Raw genomic sequence first — 23,813 nt, 5'->3', positions numbered from 1 at the left:
TCTCCAACAATTGTCCTATGTTCAATGTATTTTGGCCGTAATTTTTGTTCGGATGTTCAAATCGTTAGCCTTCTTATCCTCCATAATATTTGAAGCCACAAATCGTTGCAAAGGGAAAAATTACCCGAGGAAAGCCAAAGAACCCGCGTGAATAGCGGTCGTAGAAAATATTCCGTGAGAGAATCAGCGAGAGATAAAAACTACGTCGAGTATTCTTCGCCGGATGAAGACGATTACGAATGTACGATATACGTAGTTAGCTTGTTTATTATATAATATGCAGCAGTAAATAATAACATCGCACTACAATTATCCAATAAAAGATGAAAGTTATTCGTATATTATATACTTATAAGTATACTTTTACATAACACACAAATTTACGGTTCGTTACACTGTTCGTATTATATGGCATCGTTGTACAATATCGGATTCAATTCCCATTCTCTCTTAGTTTAAATTACCGTTTTAGTTTGCGACGAATGCGAAACGGAATATCTTCATGTTTGTCTTACTCACGGCTAAACACATTCCAGACACTCCTGCAGGAAAAGTAGATACAGCAATTAAGAGATCGAGAAAATTCTCACTACATATTTCAATACATCAAATTTTGACTGTTCACATTATATTTTGGATTGATCAACGCTTTGACAATTATTCCATTGTACTCTGGAATCCTTAAAATAGCAACAATAATTTACGCAGATACGTATTACACAATACTTTAATTTAGCAAATATAAAGCTGTAAAGATTTGCGCGAAAAAATTGTGTATATGCGAGAGAAATAATAAAGTCTCAAGTTGGCACAATTTGATAATATAATATTTTATATAAAAATAAGAAATAAAATATGAACCGTAGAATCTGACGAGAAGATAAAACAGAAAATTATTAATAAATATTCAATATTTGGTATCTAAATTTCATCAGTAATAGAACAATACTCTAAAAATATATAACACAGGTAACATTTATGTTTAACAATTTATTGTATACGTATAATTACATAATTGTCTTGATAAAAATAAGGGAAGAATCGAATCTTCATTTGTTACGTAATTATCGTACTTATTATAAGAATCTATAGAACAAAAATTTTATTTTTGAAAAAGAATTTTTACCATATCGGGCACATGAAAACAAATTTGAACTCGCTGGTTATGAGAGAAATTAAAGACAACAGAGTCAGGGCGGCTAGGTGGTCTAGTGGAGTAAGTCTCCGGTAAAGCATCGCTAGATTCCAGGTTCGATTCCTGGCTCCGTCGTTAATTTTTCAAATTCACCAGTTGTTCAAATTTACATATTCTCAAGAATTTTTACCGATAGAAGTCGGGTTTATTATAACATTTATCTTATTCAACGCGTTATTACATTTTTTCAATGTTTTTGTAAGTGTTTTCCTCTCTCTCCTTCTTTTTCTTTATTACTTTTATATTAATAACTATATTTATCTGTACACACAACATGTTTAATAATATGTATAAATATTGTTTTCAATGATCGTTACAATAATATGAAAACCGGTGAACCGATTAAATTTAAGTCCGTTTTCAATTTTCCTCCATGTATTTGTTCCTTTTTTCAATCTGGTATATGCGAATCATGTTCTCACTGTCAGTAACTTATTTGTTATATATAAATTACAACTTAAGCGGTATACTTAACAAATGTAACAAAATAAGAACAATTTTATGATTACTTTGAAGTTATGTAGCATGTTGAAATTTCCCAAATATATTTCAAAGGTTATGAAATTGTAACTTATTTTTTTCTCCAATTAAAATAAATATTTTTCGCAAACTTTGCTACAGAAAACGAGCTGCGTGTTTTCCTTATCTCAGTATTTCAAATCACCGCAAGGTTTATAAATTATATTCGTAACCTTATCGTTACAATAATATGATACAAATATAATATAATATTGTATAAGATAGGTACACGAGATTTTAATCAGTTGCTAAAATGCAAGTTTCCACCGAGTCCCTGCTCTTTCCTCCATTGAGCGAGTCTTATGGCGTACCATCCCTGAAATTAACAAGTGTAGGTATAAGAAAAATTGACAACATCGAATTAACGTTTTATTAACTATTTTTCAACGTTCATTATTCAATTTTGACGCGGAATAATCAACTCTGATAACGAGCAATTTTTTTTCTATTCTAGTTTTCTTTGTTTTCTAAAGTGGTTTAGAACGATACATATATATATATTTGCTTCGTTCAAACGTAAATTTTGAAAGAACTTTGAGAAGTTGTCGAACACGTTCGCCCACAAAATCCCCAACTAACCAACAGTCTCTCTCTCTCTCTCTCTCTCTCTCTCTCTCTCTCTCTCTCTTTGACACGGACGTAAACCGGTGTTCATAATTCCGACCGATTACCGACCTGAACATCCGCCTCTGACAGGCCTGTCTCTGCGGCAAGGAGGACGATGTCAGCTGTGTGCGGGGCTCTTGGACACCTGTTGAATTGCTCCTGAAGAACGGCTTCCTGGTCGGTCGTCAAACGGATGATTCTTGGCTCGGCGCCTCCTCTGGGCGACAGCCGCGGTGACACGGACTTAAGCATTTTGTGCTGTATGCTGTAAAGTGTAAGACAAACAATATCAGAATAAACTATGTATGATATTTAATCCATCAAAGAGATGTTAAGGATGTGTTGGCTATAAATTCTCAACCGAAAGTGAGCATCGTCGATAACACTGAATACTTTGTGATGAGATAAAAATCGGAAAGAAATAAACCGCAATGAAGACGATTTTGGTTTAGAATATACATACAGCCAGTACATCCTTAAATCGAAACGAAATCTCGCGCAACGCATCAGGTTTGAAAAACCAATTGCAGACTGATGTTCGTGTAAAGTGATTACGAAATATCAGACGTATAGTTGGTAACAACTCCGTTGCGAAACTTTTCCGATGAGGTGGACTCAGAAATTTATGCCAGTTTCCATTTACGTAACGTGATTTCCGGTAAACGGATATGCATCCAATATATGCAAGAGCGATTCTAGGGCAGGATCACGTTATCGATCAGCCACGAATTATGGGAATGTGAGAAAGATAAAAAAAAAAAAATATGTTATTTACCAATATACCTAAGTGATCAATTAAACGCCGCACCTACTTTCCAAAATTCACCTATCTACGCACGAGCAACATATGCAATTCCATTGGGTTTCCGTATCGTTGTGATGAAAATTGCGATCAGAGACACGCGACCTTGAGTGACCTTGGCCGGTAACGCGTTTCTGCATGTGGGATGTACAGCAATGCAGGCGATGTAATTTATTATGTACCAAGGTGTAAGTACAGCTCGGCAGTGGAACAGTTGAGTGCAATAATAGGTAAAATTCGACATTGACCGGCGAAGAGCGATGACGAAATAATCTGGGGTTCCTGGCCCTCGTCCAGAACTTAGTTAGACACACACATATATATGTATATATATACCGGTGTACCCTTCGCGCCCACGCTTCGTCGATGATGTAACTGACTCCGGAAAACAGCTGCAATTAAAGATAATAATACAGGGAGTTAACAAAGAGAGTCACGAGGCGTGGGACACAGACGTTGGATTTGACGAACGTCACGTTTTTTTTCCAAGAGAAGAGAGAGAGAAAAAAAAAAAATTAATAGTAAAAGAAGAATCACGATTTTTAAGACTTGTTATAATCGTTAACCTTCAAAGTACGCACCTAATTTTTCAATCACCGTGTATAAACTGGGGGTCTGTGAAACCTCCCGGTGGTTTTTTTCACGGTCCTAACATTTCAGAACTACTCATCTCATCAAGTTGAAAAAATTTCGCATATGTGTCGTCAGAAAACGTTCGCGAATTTTGCGTTTTTTTTTTTTTTTTTTTTCAACGAGAGAAGGAAATTTCGCAACAAAATTGTCATTTTTAATTAGTTTTTTATACTTTGGGTGAATATTTGAAAAAAAGAAACGGGTGAAATAGAAACTTGAGGAAAGGGTTTTGTAGACCTTGTGTGTTCTCCAAGGACTAAACTGGGTCTCCCATCGAGGAGGGAACTATAAGCGCGATCACCTTGCGATGATGCATATATATTGCATGTGGAATCGACCGGGGCTGTCTTGAATTTGCAAGATTCTTATTCACTCCGATGATGCGAGGTTAAAAACGATGAGGTGTGGAAAAAACCGCATCGAATTGCGCGGCATACTGACGACGCCTAGGATCGAGTGAATAAATCCAACCACACGCATGATTCAGGGTAGAGTGTTAATGGTGATTTTTTTTTTTTTTTATAAATTGTGAATACGTACCGCACGCTTGTTTCGACAAAACGAAGGTATCTGATCATCGGTATTCCGTCGTTCATTTCGTCGTATCGTAGATCGAAGTTCTTGTAGCAATAAAAATATTGTTCTTTGAACAGATGGGTTTCGATGATGAATTCGATCGATCGGAACGCGTGTCAAGATCGGCATGTATGTACATGAAACCGTGATGACAAACTATTTCAAAACCATAAGATTCACCCGTATATATCCATACAGGTGTATCACGTATCTGTACGTACCGTGACGTAGATAATTAACATATTCATTCGTAGCTAATTAAGGCGAGACGACGAATAGATTCAGGAATTCCGTAGGCGTTGGATGTTGTTGATTCTCCGTCCTTTGCGTTTTTCAGAGAGCTACTACGATGTTGTTTAATTGTTATTGCAATCAAACATACACAGGTGACTTGACCGTGTAACGCGATCTCGGGAATGAGATCGATCGCCATTAAAACTGGGAATTGCATTCAACCACATTGAATAATGTAGAAACAGAATTTTCCTAGACGCTTTATTGAGTTATGATCGTTAATTTATTGCCACCGATACATAAGGGACTCTGGCACGAGGAACATGACACCCGTATCGACGCGCTCACTTCCGACAGCGATCGGTAATCGGAATTAAGTCATTGGATCCAGATGTCTGGTTTGGGGAACAAGGGATCGCCTTGGAGCTTTTCGACGTCGTCCATAAAGCGCCTGAGGAAACGTGGATTGCAGTACATGGGAAGATGGGCTTCGGAGTGCTGGAGGAAATCGATCAAATTGTTTTCAAGTTCCTCCTGATAAGCGGAGCCAGCGTAACGAGCCTCGATCATCTCTTGATCTTCCGGCTTCATCTGTAGACGAAAATCGATAATCGTCAAATTCGTTGCACGTTTTCGTTACTCATTGGCTCAAGGTTGCCGCTAAACACTCACCGCTTCCCATTTCGACTTCATCAATGCCTTCGTGCAATCGTTTATCAGCGCGTCGTCGCAAACCACCTGTGATAAAGTGAATATACAGAAGAATCGATGATATTTTCGATGACATGGGTTCGGGGGATTTTTGCTAACCGTAGGAGACTGAAGGATGGCTTTATTCTCAGCACGAAGAAGGTCAAATCTGTCCAGGAACAGAGCGACAGCCCATGGCTCACGAAAGTACGAGTATAAATCGGGTATCATCGAGTTCTGACAGTACAGGGAAATAAATTATTCAAGTTATTTCAATGATGAACGAGGATTAATAAATCACAGGATCATGCTGCATACTTGAAACCGCATCTTGAGATCGTTAAGAAGATTCTGATGCTTGCCGTACAAACTGATGTAATTTTCGACCTCGAACTCCTTGGAATGTAAAACAGATATCTCGTTACCGATACTTTCATAACACTGCTTTATTTATTCTGTATACCTTTCTGCTGAGGCAGGTTATGCTTTCAACGGTGTCGAACTGGTTAAGGTGAAGTTGAAAATACCCGATACTAGAGTTTGGGCTTCCGGTAATCATGACGACGTCCTACAAGGGATCATTAGAAGGAAATTAATCGCACCAACAGTCGGTTGAAACATAACCGGAAAGTCCTTCGCTCGACGTACGTTAACATCGTCCCAGATCAAATTCCCGGGTCGTTTTATATTGAGGTAATAGTAGTCGCCAGGCAGTCGGCAGGACGTTACTATCGGTTTTTTAAATATGGGCAGCATCATGTCCAACTTCGACAACGGTGCTTCGTTAGCCTTGGCACCATTTTCGGAACATATGATATCCCTAAGTTTCTGGCCCAGCTTAAGACGGGAACAAAGGGCACTGATCATAACTCTGTGTACTCCGAGAAAAGTATTGGCAAGGAAAGGAGGTCGAACCTTTTCGCCGACTTCGAAGAGGTCGTAATACTTGTGGGCGACTTCATCGGCGTAGAATTTTCTCGAATACTTGGTCATCGTACCGGCAGCAAAAATGCAAGGATCGTTCGTTTGGAATTCCGGGTCTATGACAAGAGCTCCGTCGAAGACGAGGCCACTTTCGCAAATGGCTATATGAATGCGTCATTGGGGTAAATGTTGTCAGCCCTGATCGATCGGGCGGGAATATTTACCGAGAAATGTGTTGGTGTTGATGGTTTTCTTCTTAAAATTGAAAAGGACATCGCAAACTAGCTCCCGGAGCTCGCCACCTTGCTCTATTATCACCGAGACGATAAAAACGTCCTCTTCATCCTCTTCGAGAATCCAGTCCACCAAATCTCCGCCTGGCACTATGTTGACACCTGATTCTTTAGTGGCTTTGATCACCGCTTCTTCGACCTGTTGCACATTTGAATTGAAAAAATTAATCTCACTTACGGTGGTGATGAATGTTTTATAAGCGCATCATCGAGGTTCAGGTACCTCGTCGTTGGATAGAAAGCTGGAATTTTCAGTATCGCATGCTTGCACAGCCGGTTCAACCAACGTTATATTATCTGGTCTCAAGTCCGACTTTAGCAGCATGGCCAGTGCTGAGTAGCAGTCGATATTTTTTCCATAAAGGATGACTGAGCCTGTGAAGGATGGGCAAGAGTTTGTTGATTTTAGTCTTGATCATTGATCACTGCCTGGTAAAACTCACACGCCGGATTATCCGTAACGACACGTTGACAGTAGTTGAGGGAATTAGCAGCGTCTCGTTCAGTGTTAATGGTCAAACAGTTTTCCGGGGTTGGGTAATTGTTGAAGTTTCTGTTGAATGTAGAACCAGATGAATCTGATTAAACATCGAAAACGAACGATGGAAAAAGCTGTACCCTTTTTTCTCCGCTCTCAACTCTTTCAGGAATTTTGGTCGATGGTATTGAAGTCCGCATGCGAGGACCAAGTAATCGTAAGAGAGGGCTCCCATACTCGATATCTTGACGAATTTATCCTTTCTATCGAATGCATGAAAACATGATCGTGAAAAGCTTAGCTCATGCTGGATGATAATTATACCTGTTAATGGCAGTGAGCGTCCCGTGGACCACGTTGATCCAGGCCCTGGTGCCAATAAGGTGTCTATAGTCACGAGAGTAGCGACCCTTAAAGGGTAGCTCGTTTTTCTCCATATCGTCAGGCCGATTTTCGAACGGAATTCCATCCCGAGATATCAGGGTCAGGTTGGTGAAGCTGATGGTCGAGGCATTTGGTCTGGGAAAGACGAAACGCAGAGTGGAATGATTCGTTTTCATTTCTCACTAAGGAGAAGATTGGAAGGTTGAAAATAGGTTGCTCTGTGTACCCAAAGGCCAGGGTCTCCAACACGGATAAACCGCAATCCGAAGCACCTACGACGATGACTCTGACATTGACGTCGAGTTTTTGAATGCTGGCGATTCGTGGTACCATCATGTAAAGAGCGAAATTTTCCACACTTTCTTGCAGAACGTAATCGGCTGGTTGGGCATCAGGGTAATTGTCCAGGCAATACTTCAGCCTTCTTCTAGGCGTCACGGGAATCATTTCACCCAGAAACGTAACCAACGGTTCTGACCGCGTCTATATTAACCAAATTTCGAATAAATTATTCTTTAGATACTATTTTTGGTCTAGCCAGCTTACCAAAGCACTGGCGTCACTGTGATACAGGCGATAGTACAAAGCGCGTTTGTCACTGAGCCGCATGAGCTCCAGAAAGAAGTAGCGATGAAGATTTGCGAAAATTGGCATCATCGTCAGGTGAATTATCCGTCCGTGGGAATCAATGGGTACATTGTCAAACGAGATATGGTCTTCTATCCGATAATGACTGCGTATGAATTCGATCTCTTCTTCCACGCTGAAAATAATTTCTTGTCTCTCAGTTCGGAACATCAAGTAGTTATTTATACTGTTCGTCAAAAATGATATCAGGAGTGGTACCGCAGTATCGCGAATCCGACGAGTGTTTCTTCGCACAGAAACACGTAGGCTAGATAAAGCGAGTCCTCCTCTAGAGCAGATTCCAGATCTTTGATGACCTGACTTCGTTTAGGAACACCAGCCAGCAGCTCCTCAACCCGGGTTACGTCGCTCGGATCAGCTTCCCTGGTTCTAAAATTTCCAATGACGCTTGCACGATGCGCGAGGTACATTACCAAAGGATAATCTTTGTTGAATCGCAGAGGAACACGCTGATGATAGGGAAAGATGTTGAAAATCATTTTAAGGATGAATATAAAAGTCGCTTTTTATCTATCAAATCCAATATTCCGTGTATTTTCCAAAGCTCCATATCATTCAATGGGAGCTTGAGATGAATCCTGATGGCTGTATTTTGATGTTATCAATATTAGTTCACAAACCACAAAACTCTGCAGCAGCGGAAACGCGGGAAAGAATGGTGGTATCAGAACGACACAGTATTCCTCATCAGGAAAGCATTCGAAAACTGCCTCAAGATAATCGTGGGCCAATCTCTCATCGACGTCATCCTTCATGCTGAATAATTCGAGGGTAAAGGCGTTTATTTGACCGCGATAAATGGGCAGCCAATTTATCTCCTTGTGGATGATTTTTTGCGGGCTAATTTCGATGACAACGTCAGTAGGATTTGTTTCCTCTTCCTCGGCTGGAAATTCCCGTCAAAAATTAATGACCAGGTCAGTATAGAGCAGATGTTTTCAAGCTGAACGAATTTACCTAAAGAATCATCTTTGGTTCCCATATCGAGTCGCACCTTGCTGGGCAAAACGGAACCTTTTTTTGGGCCTGAAGGAAAGGGATCGGCTGGCGGTCGAACGATCGATCGAGAACTACTTTTTTCGGAAGCTGATAGAGCTTGGCTCGTCCTCACATCGAGCGTAAATGCGGTGACTCTCTGCGACATTATTGAATAGCAAGGTCAAAGCATCGAGACATCATGGGAATTTCAATGATCACTAAAAGTTGACTCTTGGAACAAAAGCCTACGTAATGATTATTGTGATTTCGTATGCTCGCAAAGCTAGAACAATCCATCGCTTTCAGAGTATGAGCACATATGTATTACGAACTTCATACTTTATAAAGAGCTTCCTGAGCCACGCTAACGGATTCTATAGATCGCCGGACCGACAATCTTTCCATTTCTATAGCTCTGGAGATGGTTCTACTCTCAACAGATTTAGTGTCGTCACTGGTGGTTTCATTTCTGAATTTGTAATTGGATATCGAGGTCGACTTTTCCTTCTGTGTAAGTTTGAACAAGGTGCATCAATCCAATGTGTTGGTAGTTCATCGTCGCATCTCTCACCATTGCATCTTTCGATCTCTTGAGTTGGACGTAAGTTCGACTCGTTTTTCCGCGCGCTAATGATCCATGGCCTGGTCCAATTCCCTTACCAAAGCTTTCCGAATCCTCAGAGCTCGCCGATGTCCAGAGAACAGAGGTTGACTCAGTTTTTTGACACGATGGACAGGGTGCGTCGGAAAATATTTTACTGCAGGCATCACCGTCGTCGGAACATGAGCATTCAGTCTCGTTCCTATCTTCCTCCACGGAAATAAAACGGAGTTTAAGGTACGAAAAGGATTACCTCGGCGATAAAGGAAAAGAAAGAAAAGTGTGTTACAAGAGATGAGTGAATAAACATACTGCTCACGAATGCGATTCGTTTGCGGCAGTTTGAACAAGCTGCATTCATCGAGAATTGGTATTATATATGCATGCATGCTATGCTAATGCAACGACTGTACATGTACACAGTATACAAATTCAATTATTCGTTACTACCGAGAATGATAAAACTAACCTCTGTAGAACCAGTCTTCATCCGTTTCCTCCGTTAAACCATTAAATGTCGAGGAATTCGACATCGCGTTGACCTTGCTGCAAGAGAAAGTTTTATTCATCCCATTGGAGATCCTCGATCTTTTGCTTTATTGATCATCGCTGCAGTGTCGCGGTCTAACTCAACGACCGAATGGGAACATCTTTTTTTTTTTAAATAATATCTAAAGTAAGAGTTATTCCCAACTAACAAGCGATCTTTCTTCTGGAGCTCGTCGGTGGGAAATAAGATGTCGCTTGTAACATGGTGGTCGTTTTCACTGTAAATTTTGTCGGATGGATGAGGCTTGTGAAGTCCGTGATAAGGCGCGAGTTCAAAGTGTTGATTCAAAGCCTCGATGTCTACGATTTTATTGAGGCACAAAACTCCGGTTGCGAGACCGTCGACTTCGGCCACTACGAGTTGACGCAGACCATCTGGATATCGCATCATCTCACTGATGTAAAACTCTCCGTAGAGTTCCTTGAACCGCTGGGACTCTCGGTCAAGAATTGGAATAATGTCGTCGTTGTCCTCTTCGCTGCATCATCAAACTCGGAAAATCACGAGGAGCGTAGAAAGAATAATAAAACAACAGATACTGGACTGGTTAAAAATACTTCGCAGAGAGCTTGCGAATAAGCGTAGCTTGTGTAACAATACGAGAATCAAACAAGTTTAAAACAAGGGGATCTCGTGTCTGCGCAATGGTGTAAAAAAAATTTTTAGAAAGCACAGTCTTCTCTTACAAACATCACCTACACGACACGCCGGATCTTCAGTCTTGGACAGTGCATGTGACGAAGGCTGATGTAAAGCGCCTGTATTCGGTAGCTGTCGGTTTGACCATTGGGAACAATTCGCGTCATCTGTTCCTCCATGAATCCAACTGCGAATCCAAGAACATCAGACGCGATAATTGACCACTGGCAATTAGACAAATCAACACTAGAGCCATCTCATGAAGGGATTACATTACACAAGCTCTTACCCGGCGCCACCCATGGTGGCATAACCAAAATCACGTGGGTAGTGTGAATACTGGAAATGAATACCGAGTCTAAAAGTCGTTTGAAGAATTCGTCGTTGTAACGAATATCCCAAAGCAGCATGTGAATGAACAACGTGTTACGTTCCGTCACTGCTTGCATTCTAGGGGAAAAAAATTAAAATAAGATACTGAAGAATGCTTAAATCCAAAGTCTCTCGGTTCTCACGGTTCTCTTCATGAGCGCACAGAGTTTTAGCACATGAGAGAACATTTTTACTGGGGAATAGATGTAACCTTGCATTGAAGGTTGCAAAGTACCAACCCGTAATGACGGGATACCCATTCAACCCAACTATCAGGCGATACAGAAGGAATGTTTGGGTAATTGCACAGGGATATGTTGGTGACCACCTCGTTAACCGCGTTGATCTGCACGAGGGACAAGCACGAGTTCTCGCTAGAAGACAGTTTTGCTGTTCTTGAGACTCAGAAATCAGCGGTTTTTTTCAATGATACACATATAATGGACTGTTTTTGGTGTAGATATTTGTGTTCCTTCTCTCACAAGATTGACGCTGGATCGACGTTTCCGAAGATGTCATAAGTCTTCATGCGCGTCAAATCATAAAGTCTTTGGACGTCCCCAAATTGGGTTCGCCGCCATTTCAGGATGCCGGGGATTTCTTCACGCCTTTGATCCTTGCAATAGTGGCACCCGTACATCGGTGGCTCATCCAGCCACATGGTGTTCATTTTGAATTTTCACTCCAGGAGAGAGAAAGTATTTTTCCAGTTGTTCTTTTTACCGTCAGGTTATGAAATCGGGCTGGAAGATCATAGCACGATATGAGAAAGACGATGAACCGACAGATTCAAAAGACATGCGGATGTTTACCTCGGCTAAAAACTTAAGTAGGCACTACACGCATCCGCTGAAGGGGTTATCAATAAATAAACCTCATGCTTGATCTACTTGAGAAGCGAATGGAAATAACAACTGTCCATGGTTATAATCGCATTCCGCTTGAAGATAGTCACACGATCTTCATTGGCAGTTGTTATAATGGTTCACGGTTCACGGAAGTGTTTGTTCTAAAATGGAACGCACATTATTTAATACTCCTGCGTAGAATTATAAATCAGTATTTTAAACCGCAGCTTCAGAAAATTAAAGAGCAATAAAAATCATTGTACTGAAATGCTTCGAACGTCCGTTAAATCATATAAATAACACTTTATGTAACCAATAAACGTCAATTGAAGCGTACAATTAGCCGCAGTGTATAAAAAGTTGTTACAAACACAAACTGCAATGCGAGCAAGAAGCGACGGGTACATAAATCTCCTTAGAAGGAATTCGCTCGAATCCGAGTAGACAGAGCTGGAACTAAAAGGTGCCTGTCCATATTAGCAAGAACAAAGCAGCCACCACGGAGCAGACTCCGGTTACACGAAGTAGAACATCGCTGCTTCTGTGGCAAAGGGCTTTTTTATACTTTCGAGATTAAGGTAGCCGATCAGTTGACTCGATAAAACGGTGCCAAAACGGTGACCACCTGTTCGAAACGACTCCGTTGAATGTGTGAATTGTTACCAACAACAAGATGTCTCTACACGATACCCAAAGTACGGGACTCGGTCCACCGGTGCTCCATTTAAGGCAACGCACGAAACTCTTGTAGCGTGTTGTATATTTTAAAAAAATATGCGTAGGTTCATCGACAGGGACAGACGGACTTGGCTAGATAAAATTTCAGGTCTCTGTTGCAGAGGAGTTGACGACTCGCCGTTTGTAGGTCAGCACCGGTGGAGAAAACATTCTCTGACGACAAAGCCTCCAGAGATGAGACTTCTTTTCACACCGACGTAAATCGCTTCTTCGATGATGTACGCATGCGTTTTGAAGAACGAAGTTTTTAAACTATAATTCACTTTTATCTTCACTCCGCGAGTCGTACCCTCATGTTTGGCAATAGGGTTTTCGTATTAAAAAGGTACCGCCGAGCTCCAGAGACCCACGACGAACGCCCACTAGGGTAATAAATTGCTTTTATGTTGACGACCAGGTAACGCGTGTACGTACATATCTGTACACATAACGTATATTACGTAGGTACGTGCGAACTACACGAGATCACAGAAAGTTTTAAGATCGTTCGCTTGGTTCTCACGTCGTAAAAAACGAAATTTAAATTACTCCGTAACAATTAGCGTTAATTATGAGTAAAAATTTGCTCCGAAAATTCTTCCACCAAATTCTCTTCCAGCTGTTTCGTGATTTTTTTTTTTTTTTTTTAAATTTTTTTTTTATCCAAGAGACGCTATCTTTCAATTTCCACAGAAATAATTATCAAATCGTCAGAATTCCGATGATGTAGGGATCGCATGGTTTTTCCAAATTTAACACTGGGCATGTTGTTCTAATTTATTATACCGTACCATCGTTGATGGATATGGTAAATCAATCTTGTTCGTTAACGATTTTCTATTTTCGGATGCGGTTTACCGGTCGTCACGCCATCGATCATCAATCACGAAGTTGAATTTCATCGTTTCTTATTTTATTTTATTTTTATTTATTTTTTTTCTATTATTTCTATCTCTGGAGTTTTTATTCTCATTTTTTTTCAAGCTACCGTAACTCGATCTCGTCTCCAAGAACCTGGAGTCGAGCTGTTGCGGTTTATTTCTTACCGCTGCCTGAAGAAAATATCGTATATAAATATAATGTGTACAGCTGAAAAAAAACTTTTGCAACATCTCCGCATGCATCTACATGTAACGCTCGAAATAACGAGTATACATATCTTGTCTAGGTCGTGGCTGTTTTTTCCCCGCATAGAAAAACATATCGTTTATAATCCGATACCTCATGCAGTTACATATGACCTATAAATTATTCTCCAACTTTCGAAAATCATTATAATACCTAGATTATAGATATTTAGACGAGAATTCTAGGCTGAACGCTTGTAACCTGTTTCCGGTTCTCAGAGCTGCTGTTGCTTTACTCTGTGAATAAATAATATATATACATATGTATGTATATGTCGTTATACAATGGCGCAATGAGAACAGGAACACTTGCGTTACAAAGACGTTGGTATATATTTGTAATAGGTTGCGTAAATAGGGCGTCAATCTGTCAATTTGTCTCCGTTATATCGGCGCTTAGTTTAATTTTCTTATCATGTTCGATGTCAGTTGAGCTGCATTAAATAATACTTTGAAAAATGTTTTTCGGTGCAATTAGAAAACAAAAACTGCACTCAATACGAGCAGTTCTATATGGGAAATTCCCTGCGAACCCGACCAACGCATGACCCTCACTGTTTCTGATTTTGTTTAAAAAAATTTCTGCAGTTGTTCCAACATTCAACTTTTTTCATCCTAGCTTCATAATGAAACCGGCCTAGAAATGTTCCAAGTGAAAAACAGAAGTTTTCAGAAGTTTTCGGGGATTTCCAGACCGTTTAAACAATGTTTTAGTTAGTACAATAAATTAAAAGTGTTAAAAAAAAAGTAGAAAAAAATCGATCCGTCATCAGCCAGGTCTGAAATGTTTTATAGGAAATACAGTTGTCGCGAATTTTTTAACAGGGTTGAAAAAAAGTCCTTTTCAAAATCACTGTCAATATTTATAAATAATTATCAAGTCGAATGAAAAATGTGAAAGCTTTTACGGTACCGTTGCAGAGTTGAGACAATTGTAGAAAAAATTTTGAACAATATGTTGGTGAGGTTGGGCACGTATGGAATTCCCCATATACATATAAACGGATTAAATACCAGCCGGAATGTTGATTAAAAGATTCGATTTTCGTTTCTTTTTTTAATTAGCCATTGCAGCTAACGTTAAGCGATCAATTGTAAGATTCCCATTAATTACTAGCGCGTAGGAAGCTAGCGTTTCCATATTAAGTTTCGGCCTCATTACGGATCGAGAGGTTATTTTGAGTGCGTTTCCGGTTTCCTCGAAGTCGTGAGCAAGAACGCCGGGTGATTAGCGTTGACGGAAGTGAAAAACGAAACCGAAGGTGAAAGAAATGTGAAAAATTTCCGTCAAGCGAACGATGCACAGAGAAAAAATTCATTTGTTACAGTAACTAGAAAAATACAGTAAAACAGGTATCGTTAATAAAAACTGTTTAAATATTGTTGTTCATTACGAAAAACGAGGTACGCCTAACCATTTTGCGGTATCGTCGATCCTTTTTTGGTAATTGCAACGCAAAATCAGTTTCTGAGGTTTACTCTACTTTTTTAGTTAAACAAGTCGACAACGTCAATTTATCGTTGCACAAGTATTAAATTTTCGCAACAGTTGCAAGAAAATATAGCAACAGTGATCGTAATGAGAAAGAACAGCAACGGATACTAGACTTTCCGGTAACAGATAGAAAACTAATTTTCATTTTCTACCTAGAACGATATTTTTCGATTGTGGTAAAACATGAAAATAGTTAAGGATTCGGCGGTAACCGGAACTAAAAATTTCTCTCAGTGTAATTATACCGACGACGAGGACGAGGATGAGGATGGACAGGGCGAGAAGGACCAGGCGCCGACTGACCCGAGCCATTCCAGCTTCTCTTTACACGGGCAACGGTGTGCGACTCGAGGGACTGATCAACGAGAGTTGGTACAGAGAACTTGTACAAGAAGTGGATTCTGTTCCCATCGGATAGCGCGGACTTTCCGTGCACCGTCCACTCGAGTAAACAACTCAACACGCGTCCCAAAGAATTCAGTACCGTAGCTAAGGATCGGAGATCGGCTGATCGATGGAGAATTTATCTACTGTGACGTAAGGTGGACAAAAGAAAATTAAAGAACAAGAAGGAAAAAATTATGCCTTGGAACATGGGATTTTATTTATTACTGCAGTGACTAAAAAGGTTTCTGTTGTTTGTTAATGAATCTTAATTACCTATCTCATAATTGATCTTCAATTCGTTGCATTCGCAGATGACGAGTCGTAAATTTTTATTCAGATCAAGAACGTATGTATGCGCAATAGATTGAGTATTTTTTTTTTTTTGTTGCTATTCGTTTTGTTTTATTATATGTTGCCGACAAGAATATTAATACGAATTAAATAAGGTAATACAAGTATTTGAAATTTTCACAAAGAATCCCAGAGAGGTACAAAAATAAATCATCAGCAATATTAGTTGAAACAACTTTACCTTTGTTTGAACAATTCCCTAAAGATCGTGTTTCACATTCAATCATCTTTAAAAGTATAATGTGTTCCATACTTTTCATAGGAATTGAGGAATCGCAATTAACGACTGACGTGTAAATGCGGATAATTTAAAAAATCGCAAAGCCGCGTGAAAAGATCTCTCGAAGCAAAATTGTACGGCACTGCAGCTTTAAGTCAGAGTGCACAGACACGAGGGTCACTTTATGTACCGAGGTTCGATGTGCGTTGTAGGACATGCATAAGCGTAGTAATACGTGCATGTAGGAAAATCTTGTGTACATATAACGGATATATCCAAGTGTGCGCGCACGTGTATATCGGGCATTCCACGCCAATTAGACCAGGGTTTTGCCCTTGAGCTCTCAGATTTGGCGCGCGATTTTTTCTACGATTGTTCTCACTTTGAAAGGTACTCTGTGTTTTTTTTTTTGTTTTTTTTTCGGCTCAATTTAAATTTTCTACAATTTTTAGAAACGACTTTATCGACCGACCAAAATTAAAATTTCTTAAAAATTCTGAAAAATCCTGCGTCAGATATGACAATTTTTGAGCTTGGACCCGGAGTGGGCCGATTTTCCCTTCTTACCGTCTTCAAGTTTTTTTCGAAAGAAAAAAAACGTTAAAAAAATTAAAAGCGAAAGTCATTTTACTATAGATGGTTGCTGAAACATTTTCATATGTCAAATGGGATATTTGAAAATTTTTTCAGATTTTTCGGCACCATTTTACCATTTGCAATTTTTTTTATCAGCAAAATAAAGTAGAGAAAATATCTCTTGCGAAAGATCTAAATTTTCTGTAAAAATCCGGTGTGATATACGAAAATGTTTCAGCAACCATTCATAGTAAAATAACTTTCGCTTCTTACGTTTTGGACCTGTTTTTGTCGGTATAAGTTTGTAAACAGTAAGAATGGAAAATCGGCTTACTCCGGGTCCAAGCTTGAAAATTTTGATACCTGACGCAGGATTTTTCAGAAACTTGTTCAAATTTTTAATTTTGGTCGCTAGATAAAAACGTTTTTAAAAATTGTAGAAAATTCAAATTGAGTCGAAAAAAAAAAAGAAAAAAACAAAACCGAGTACCTTTCAAAGCGAGAACAATCATAGAAAAAATCGCGCGCCAAATGTAAGAGGTCAAGGGTAAAACCCAGGTCGCATTGGCGCGGAATGCCCCATATATACATAGGGAGTGGAGGCGGTGAACTTTGTGGGAACTGCCCGAAGCTATCCGATGCAGACGGCGACCAGACCGCGTCCAGTTTAGCTTAAAGCAATGCGCGTTGCATCCAGTAAATGCAGTTACAGCGGTAACGGAAAGGAGCCCTGATTCAGCCCTTAATTTCGTTAATTCGAATTAACCGTTTCCGTCAATTTAGAGACACTCCAGATATCGCCAAGCCAAAAACGAAAATCATATGTAACCGACTTTGTCACGATTTCCAAAAGCAAATCTTCATTTTTTCAATCAATCATTTTAACGAAACAAATCGGAGAAAAGATTTAACATATGATTGAAGACTTTGCAATTTTTCTAGATCTCCGAATTTTTATATGCACGTTAATTCGATTATTTGTCACGTTCTTCATAACGACTTGTGAAAATTAAAAAGATCATTCATTTTCACCGCGATATCACTTCCAGCTATTGCAAAATTAAATATCCTGCGAACAATAGAAAAATCATCTGTTAGCTCAAGTGTAACCTTTGTCTTTATGGTTCTGAATTCTACCTATCGATATTGAAATACTTTTCCCCATAGATATAGTCAACAGAGATTCTCTCAGAACATTATCAGAGAATTTCACAAGATTTTATTCCGATAAATATTGGTATAAATAAAAAACCAAATAATAATCAATATATTTCATAATAACATCCTCAGACTTTCATCAAAAATCTACAGCAGGAGCTTGCAGATAATTTTTCGCTTTCTTTTATACGCCGTAGCAACAAAACTTCACAAAATTATCGAATTTAATAAATATTCCTAAAACAATCACAGAAAATTTCTTTTCTTCTAAATGATTTTAAACGCCTTGCATCGTTGCTCGTTGTCGGAATGAATTAATGAAAAAAGTTATTCGGCTGAATGTGTCATCATCGGTTTGTTATTGACGATCGTACGACGGCAAAATAATAATAATAATAATAATAATAATAAGAGATGGACAGACTTCCGTAGGTTGGTGTTGTAGGCGACTGGCTTATGGCTGGTCGTGTTATTCAAGCAGCTCTAATTGGCTCGGTATGCAGCAGCGGCAGTAGCAGCAAACAGTAACAGCCTCAATTGTATCGACAATTAAATTATGTACTTTTCTAGAGCTCAACAATTACCAGGCTGACGATATTTTTTTTTTTTTTGTTTTTTTTCTGTGATGAAATATACATGTATAGATGATTTTTTTTCTCTTCCTTTATTCAATTGAATTAACCGATTTACGTCAACGAAGCGAAGTTGGATTAGAAACGTGTACATTTGTGTATTTAACGCGCGCGCGTGTGTGTGTGTGTGTGTGTACATATAGAAATAACGAAGAGTAACAAAATTTGTAGTATCGTCTAGTTGCAGAATCAAGTTAATTTATAATCATTTTTTTCCAGAGTCGTATGTGGAAGAAGAAAATTTTAGAAGAAAAAAATTATGTTCATTTCATAGAAAAACATAGTAGTTACGTAAAATTTCGTTAACTGGCATTGATGGATAATTAAAAATGAGGTTTTAAAAGCGTGAAGTTTTCTACCGTGTATCGTGCGTGTATGACTGACGTTTTATCGTCGGTATTAAAGATGATGTTGTTTTCTTCTTCAAAAAATAATAACCGCAACGTGACTGAAATAGTTGTAAACGTTTCCCCGTCTCTCAGTGTTAACTCGTTCGGACCCTTCGATATTATTCTCTTATTTATATTGTATGTATAATTATATGCAGTTTATGTCCGTGTTACAAAATCACTTAAAACCGCTTGATTTTATTACCCCGTTACAAAACACTATATATATATATAGAGAGAGAAACGCCACTTAGGGTCCAGAATTTATGGTATTTCTTATTTTTCTCAAGAGGCCTGCATGCTGTTTAAGTATAACGTGTAATCATGTTTAGTGTTAAAAGTTGCGACCACGTTACACATATTTGAATGAATAACTGTGCACGGTATAAGATTTGAGATCTTCTTGAAACAGAGAATAGTAATTGAAAAATTGTATATTATGTTTGTAATTTTTTTTCTTTACACCTTTCGTCAAGTTTTTTTATAAAATATTTGTTTTCACCACGAAACGAACAAATATTTACAATAAACCAAGTAAAAATATTTGTTTCACTCCGAGAAATAGAACGCGAATTAATATAACTTGTATTACAATTTCAGAATGAACAAAGGAAAACGTAATTCGATACCGCATAAAGTTCTATTCAAAATGCATAATCGATTGGAATCAGTTTTTAAATAGCAAAAGCAAAATTGCGTCACGCTGTGTTAACAGCTGATAGTTTTGATAACGTAGTTAGAATACATCGTCAGTTTTAAAAAATTAAGATTTTGTTTTATTGATATAATATAGAGAAATGTGTGCGATAAAGATGACAGTTGTCGCCAAATCTGAGGTAATATTTGATGTCAAATATTTCCTGTCAGATTTCAAAAATATGGCGTATTTCCGTACTTTGGACAAAAGCATAAATGAGAAACGTCCGGGTGTTGAATTACGAATAACACGATACAAATTCCTACGTCAAATTTCGAGGAAATATATACGAACTACACCGAATAACATCGCGTATCATTCTCTTTATTTTCACCAAGGTGACTTCCGCCGCTCTCAATTAGCTGCAGCATCAGCATCGGCATGATCAGCGTCAGCAGTAGCAGCGCAAAAAAAAAAAAAAAAAAGAAACCGTGCATTTACGTACATTCAGCGCGGATGCAGCAAAGTCAGCGCCCAGGAAAGAGAGATTTGTTCTTAAATAAATCAGGGTTTTCGGTCTTATTGTTACGGGCACTCAGCGCTGACGGAAAGAAACATCGCGCCGTTACCTTTGTAACCTTTATAATTAGCTCGTAGGGCGGCAAAATAGAGTCTCGGGACTTAAGTGACACTGTTTTGTCAGCTGTGTGAGAAATACGTCGCCGTCGGCTCCTAGGTACAAGGTAAAAGAATCACGTGTCTGCGTCAAAGTTTTTTCCTAGTGTCTAGAAAAGTATAAATGAGGAGCTAGAAAAAAATCGGAGGAAATAGAAGATGTGAGAAGAGAATGGAAGAAAAAACGTAAAAAAATATCTCGATTCTCGCCACTCGTGAAAATATTCATTTTTCATTCAACTGGGTGATTATTTATAAATATTGAGTGATTTTGAAAAAGACGTCTTTTAAAACTCTCGAAAACTTCTCAACACTTGTATTTTCTTTTCCTAACATTTCAAGACTTTTTTTTCTGTCTACTTCTTTCTTTTTCTTTGGCACTTTCAATTTTTTTTTTTTTTTGGGCACATTCAACTTTTTTCATCAACTTCGTGGGGATTCCTCATATGTGTATCGAAAAAATTTCAGTGAATTCCGAAGTGTCATAATTGTCAAAACTTAAAACAAGAAGAAGCAAAAATACGAATGTTTTCGTCGACGTGTGGAAACTAATATCTAAGACTGACGTCAAATTATTATCATTGCTGATTTCCAGAAGTGTTACAAATCTGACGTATTAAAATATGATTCAATTGTAACTTGAATAGAGAGAAAATTGAGTCTAAAAAAAAAAAAAAAAAAAAAAAAAAACAAACAAACTTATATCGCAACGTGAACGAAAGAATGAGGAAGCTTGGAATTTAGAATCGGATAGTTGTTTGCTGCAGGTTTGACACTTAAGCGCCTAAACTACACACACTTACATTATACACCTCATAATGTGGTAATAAAAATCGCGTAGGTATGTAAAAACCACTTGAAATCCTTGGGCGGCGCTTAACGACAGCTGATAGTTGAAGTTGAATAAATTATTAATCTTTTCATTCATTCATTCATTTATTTACAACTGGTATGTGTAGTAATATTTTATATGTATATTACGTGTTATTACGAACAAGGTGAATTTTTCGCCTGTATTAAAGAGTGGATTATGCATTCATAATTATCATTGATACGCACATTATACTCTGAACCATATAATACCGACTATTGCGCAAAATTCACTGCATATATTCCATACGTATCGAGCTTTGTTCGCCGAGTTACGCGACTTCTTTAACAACTTATAGCCAACGATATTTTCAATGATATTCTAGTCAATGATAATATAATAAGCGTACGCGAACACGCGTGAAGATTTGAGCGGAAATTTGAAACTTATGCAGCCATAGAAGAAATCCAAAAGAATTCTGAACAGGCGTCTCGAAAATTAAACAATTATTTTCAAAAAACAGAAAAAAAAAAAACGAGTCCTAGAAAAATTTTAGCATACGAATAAATAAAAATTGAAATGCGATGTGTTGCATTCGTATGTGTGTACGCTTTACCGGATGTAGGAAAAAACTGGAGACGCAGTTTTGATTTAAATCGTTTTTGGAACATGGCCAGAATTCTGTAACCTACCCATCGCGTTTTTATCAACTATTTTTGAACTCCGCCTTGTTTCCTCATCATGAATGCGACACATATATACGATGTTGCATGTTCCGAAATAAAAATAACAAAAACAGTAATTATTTGCGACAGATTATACATGATGTGAGTCATTTCGTGCCAACTCGATTGACATCCAACCCCGACCGTGTGGAATTTGATCGACATTTTTTTTTTTTTTTAATCCGCGATAATTCCAGTTTCGAAACTCAGTCGCATTGTCTCCACGTTTAATTATTTATTAATTGGTCTATTCAGATATTTTTCTACATTTATTTAATCGATTTTGCAATTTTTTTTTTCCATTGCATTTATAATTGATACTTTATTAAATTCATGATCTAATCGTGGATCCGGAATTCAATTTTGTATAAAATTCCTGTAAGGTGACCATGATATGCGCAGTTCAAATGTCAAACACGGTAAGGTGGGGGGAAAAAAAAAAAAAGTTGAACAAGTATAAAGATTACGTTATTAAGTACGCGTTTATCGGTAGTAACGTCACCACAACGCGACGCTTTAAAAACCGATTGAGAATCAAATTAAGGTGCGCGATAGGTAAAACAAGTAAAATACATTGTGACATGATATTTAAAAGTGAATGTTAATTGCGAATATGAAGAAGAAAAAAATAATTGTCATACGTAATGGGAATATTAAAGGTCGACTATGAAATAGCAGAACCAATATCTAGTTTATCTCCTCAACAACATTTTATGAAAATGAATCATTTCCATTCAGTTGCGCGATATATTATGCGCGCACATTTATCATGGGTATTTGTACACCTTTCGCCTGATAACAGCGATCCTGAAACGCAGCTGGCGACTAATGGCAGCTGGAAAAATTATCTCCGCATCTATTATTCTACACCTAATACCGTGACGAAGTTTGTTACCAGACTAGAATAACATGTTTTCCGTAAATCTTTAAACCGAAAGATGAGTAAAAGTTTTGGAAATTTTTTTTCCACGTATTTCATCTGTTATCAAAGGTATAAGGTAATTAAAACATTAATTGTTTATGATATAGGAATATTTGCACGAATTCTCAATCCTATCACTATTCCCTCTTTTCAAAATATAACGCATTGTTTCAGTTTATGAAATTTCTTAACAGCTGCTGACGAGTAAATTATTTTGTAAAATTGTTCATGAAAGACTAATATTCGATCAACGAGAAACGAAGCTTTGACTCGTGTATTTGAACAGTAAAACGCACGTGCGTGCGTCACACTGTTATGTTATGTTAGCGCAAATAATACGAAAAGATGACGAACGTACATGTAAATAGGAAATCGAAACCTATTTTGGGAGAAAAGAATTAGAAATTCGTTCTCTTTTATTACTATTGTAAATTTTTACACTAACCTTTGATCGCTTATTTCTCGAATCTGCAAATCGGTGAATCCGTCGAACTTGAAAAGCGCTTGGATCGTCAATTTATCCTGCACGATTTTCTCGAATTAGAAGAGACGAACGAACGTACAACCACACTCGACAGAGGCGCGCGCCGAACTGATCAGTAGATCGTTACGCCGATGCGCGGTGAGTTGAACGCGGGGAAACTGAAAACTGACGCGGGAAAACAAGCAGCGCGTACTTTGTTTCGAACGTTTCCACTATTACCGGCAAGAATTCCGTCATTTCGTGGTTTGAATTTCAGTCTGTGTCTCGATACCCGTTTTTTTTTTTTTTTTTTTCTTTTTTTTTTAGAATCGTGTCAATCATTCTCGCTACGTTATTTCACAAGTTGACGAAATTTGTAAAATACTTGCTCCATGTTTTCCTGTACGTTGATAAAAACATTCTTTGACAGTCATAGATCGATTTTGTAATTGAATTTACTCGAAAGCGTACATTATAGGATTCAAAAAATTTCAAACATACGTACAAACATCTTATTGCGATGAAAACAATCAACGAACGAACCAATTTCTGTAATAA

General features: G+C 38.2%; 2 protein-coding genes across 5 annotated transcripts; both read right to left on the bottom strand.

Moving 5' to 3' along the window:
* Positions 1-249: 249 nt before the first annotated feature.
* LOC124214672 (homeodomain-only protein) lies at positions 250-4,493 on the bottom strand. Of its 4 annotated transcripts, none has more exons than XM_046617204.2 (4): positions 4,296-4,493; positions 3,459-3,514; positions 2,390-2,585; positions 250-2,030 (listed from the first exon to the last, which is right to left on the bottom strand). In XM_046617204.2, the coding sequence occupies exons 1-4, from the start codon at positions 4,458-4,460 to the stop codon at positions 1,956-1,958; spliced, it is 492 nt and encodes a 163-aa protein (XP_046473160.1). In that variant the 5' UTR covers positions 4,461-4,493; the 3' UTR covers positions 250-1,955. The 4 variants fall into 4 exon arrangements, with proteins under 4 accessions (XP_046473160.1, XP_046473162.1, XP_046473164.1 ...); XM_046617206.2 differs by having other exon boundaries at positions 3,467-3,514; positions 4,296-4,490; XM_046617208.2 differs by lacking the exon at positions 3,459-3,514 and having other exon boundaries at positions 4,296-4,489.
* Positions 4,494-4,812: 319 nt separating this feature from the next.
* On the bottom strand, positions 4,813-23,437 carry LOC124214663 (cilia- and flagella-associated protein 61). The gene is given in 22 exon segments (XM_069134869.1): positions 4,813-5,156; positions 5,238-5,492; positions 5,574-5,651; positions 5,719-5,823; positions 5,904-6,340; positions 6,404-6,611; positions 6,696-6,847; positions 6,916-7,036; positions 7,039-7,213; positions 7,275-7,469; positions 7,561-7,817; positions 7,881-8,097; positions 8,181-8,431; positions 8,603-8,868; positions 8,940-9,117; positions 9,621-9,956; positions 10,130-10,589; positions 10,811-10,937; positions 11,040-11,200; positions 11,362-11,865; positions 11,935-12,131; positions 23,238-23,437. Coding segments are annotated over 19 exon segments (4,191 nt in total). The 5' UTR covers position 11,200; positions 11,362-11,865; positions 11,935-12,131; positions 23,238-23,437; the 3' UTR covers positions 4,813-4,943.
* Between the last annotated feature and the right edge of the window lie 376 nt (positions 23,438-23,813).

The sequence above is a fragment of the Neodiprion pinetum genome, chromosome 3, assembly GCF_021155775.2.
Source record: "Neodiprion pinetum isolate iyNeoPine1 chromosome 3, iyNeoPine1.2, whole genome shotgun sequence".
Taxonomy (NCBI): Eukaryota; Metazoa; Arthropoda; class Insecta; order Hymenoptera; family Diprionidae; genus Neodiprion; species Neodiprion pinetum.
This window is presented reverse-complemented; position numbering and strand designations above follow the sequence as displayed.

Coding starts and splice junctions, on each gene's coding strand:
- LOC124214672 (XM_046617204.2), bottom strand. CDS start 4,460: ATGCCGATCTTGACACGCGTTCCGATCGATCGAATTCATCATCGAAAC. Junction 3,515..4,295: donor TTTGTCGAAACAAGCGTGCG/GTACGTATTCAC, acceptor CTTTAATTGCAG/CTGTTTTCCGGAGTCAGTTA. Junction 2,031..2,389: donor TGTCAGAGGCGGATGTTCAG/GTCGGTAATCGG, acceptor TGTTAATTTCAG/GGATGGTACGCCATAAGACT.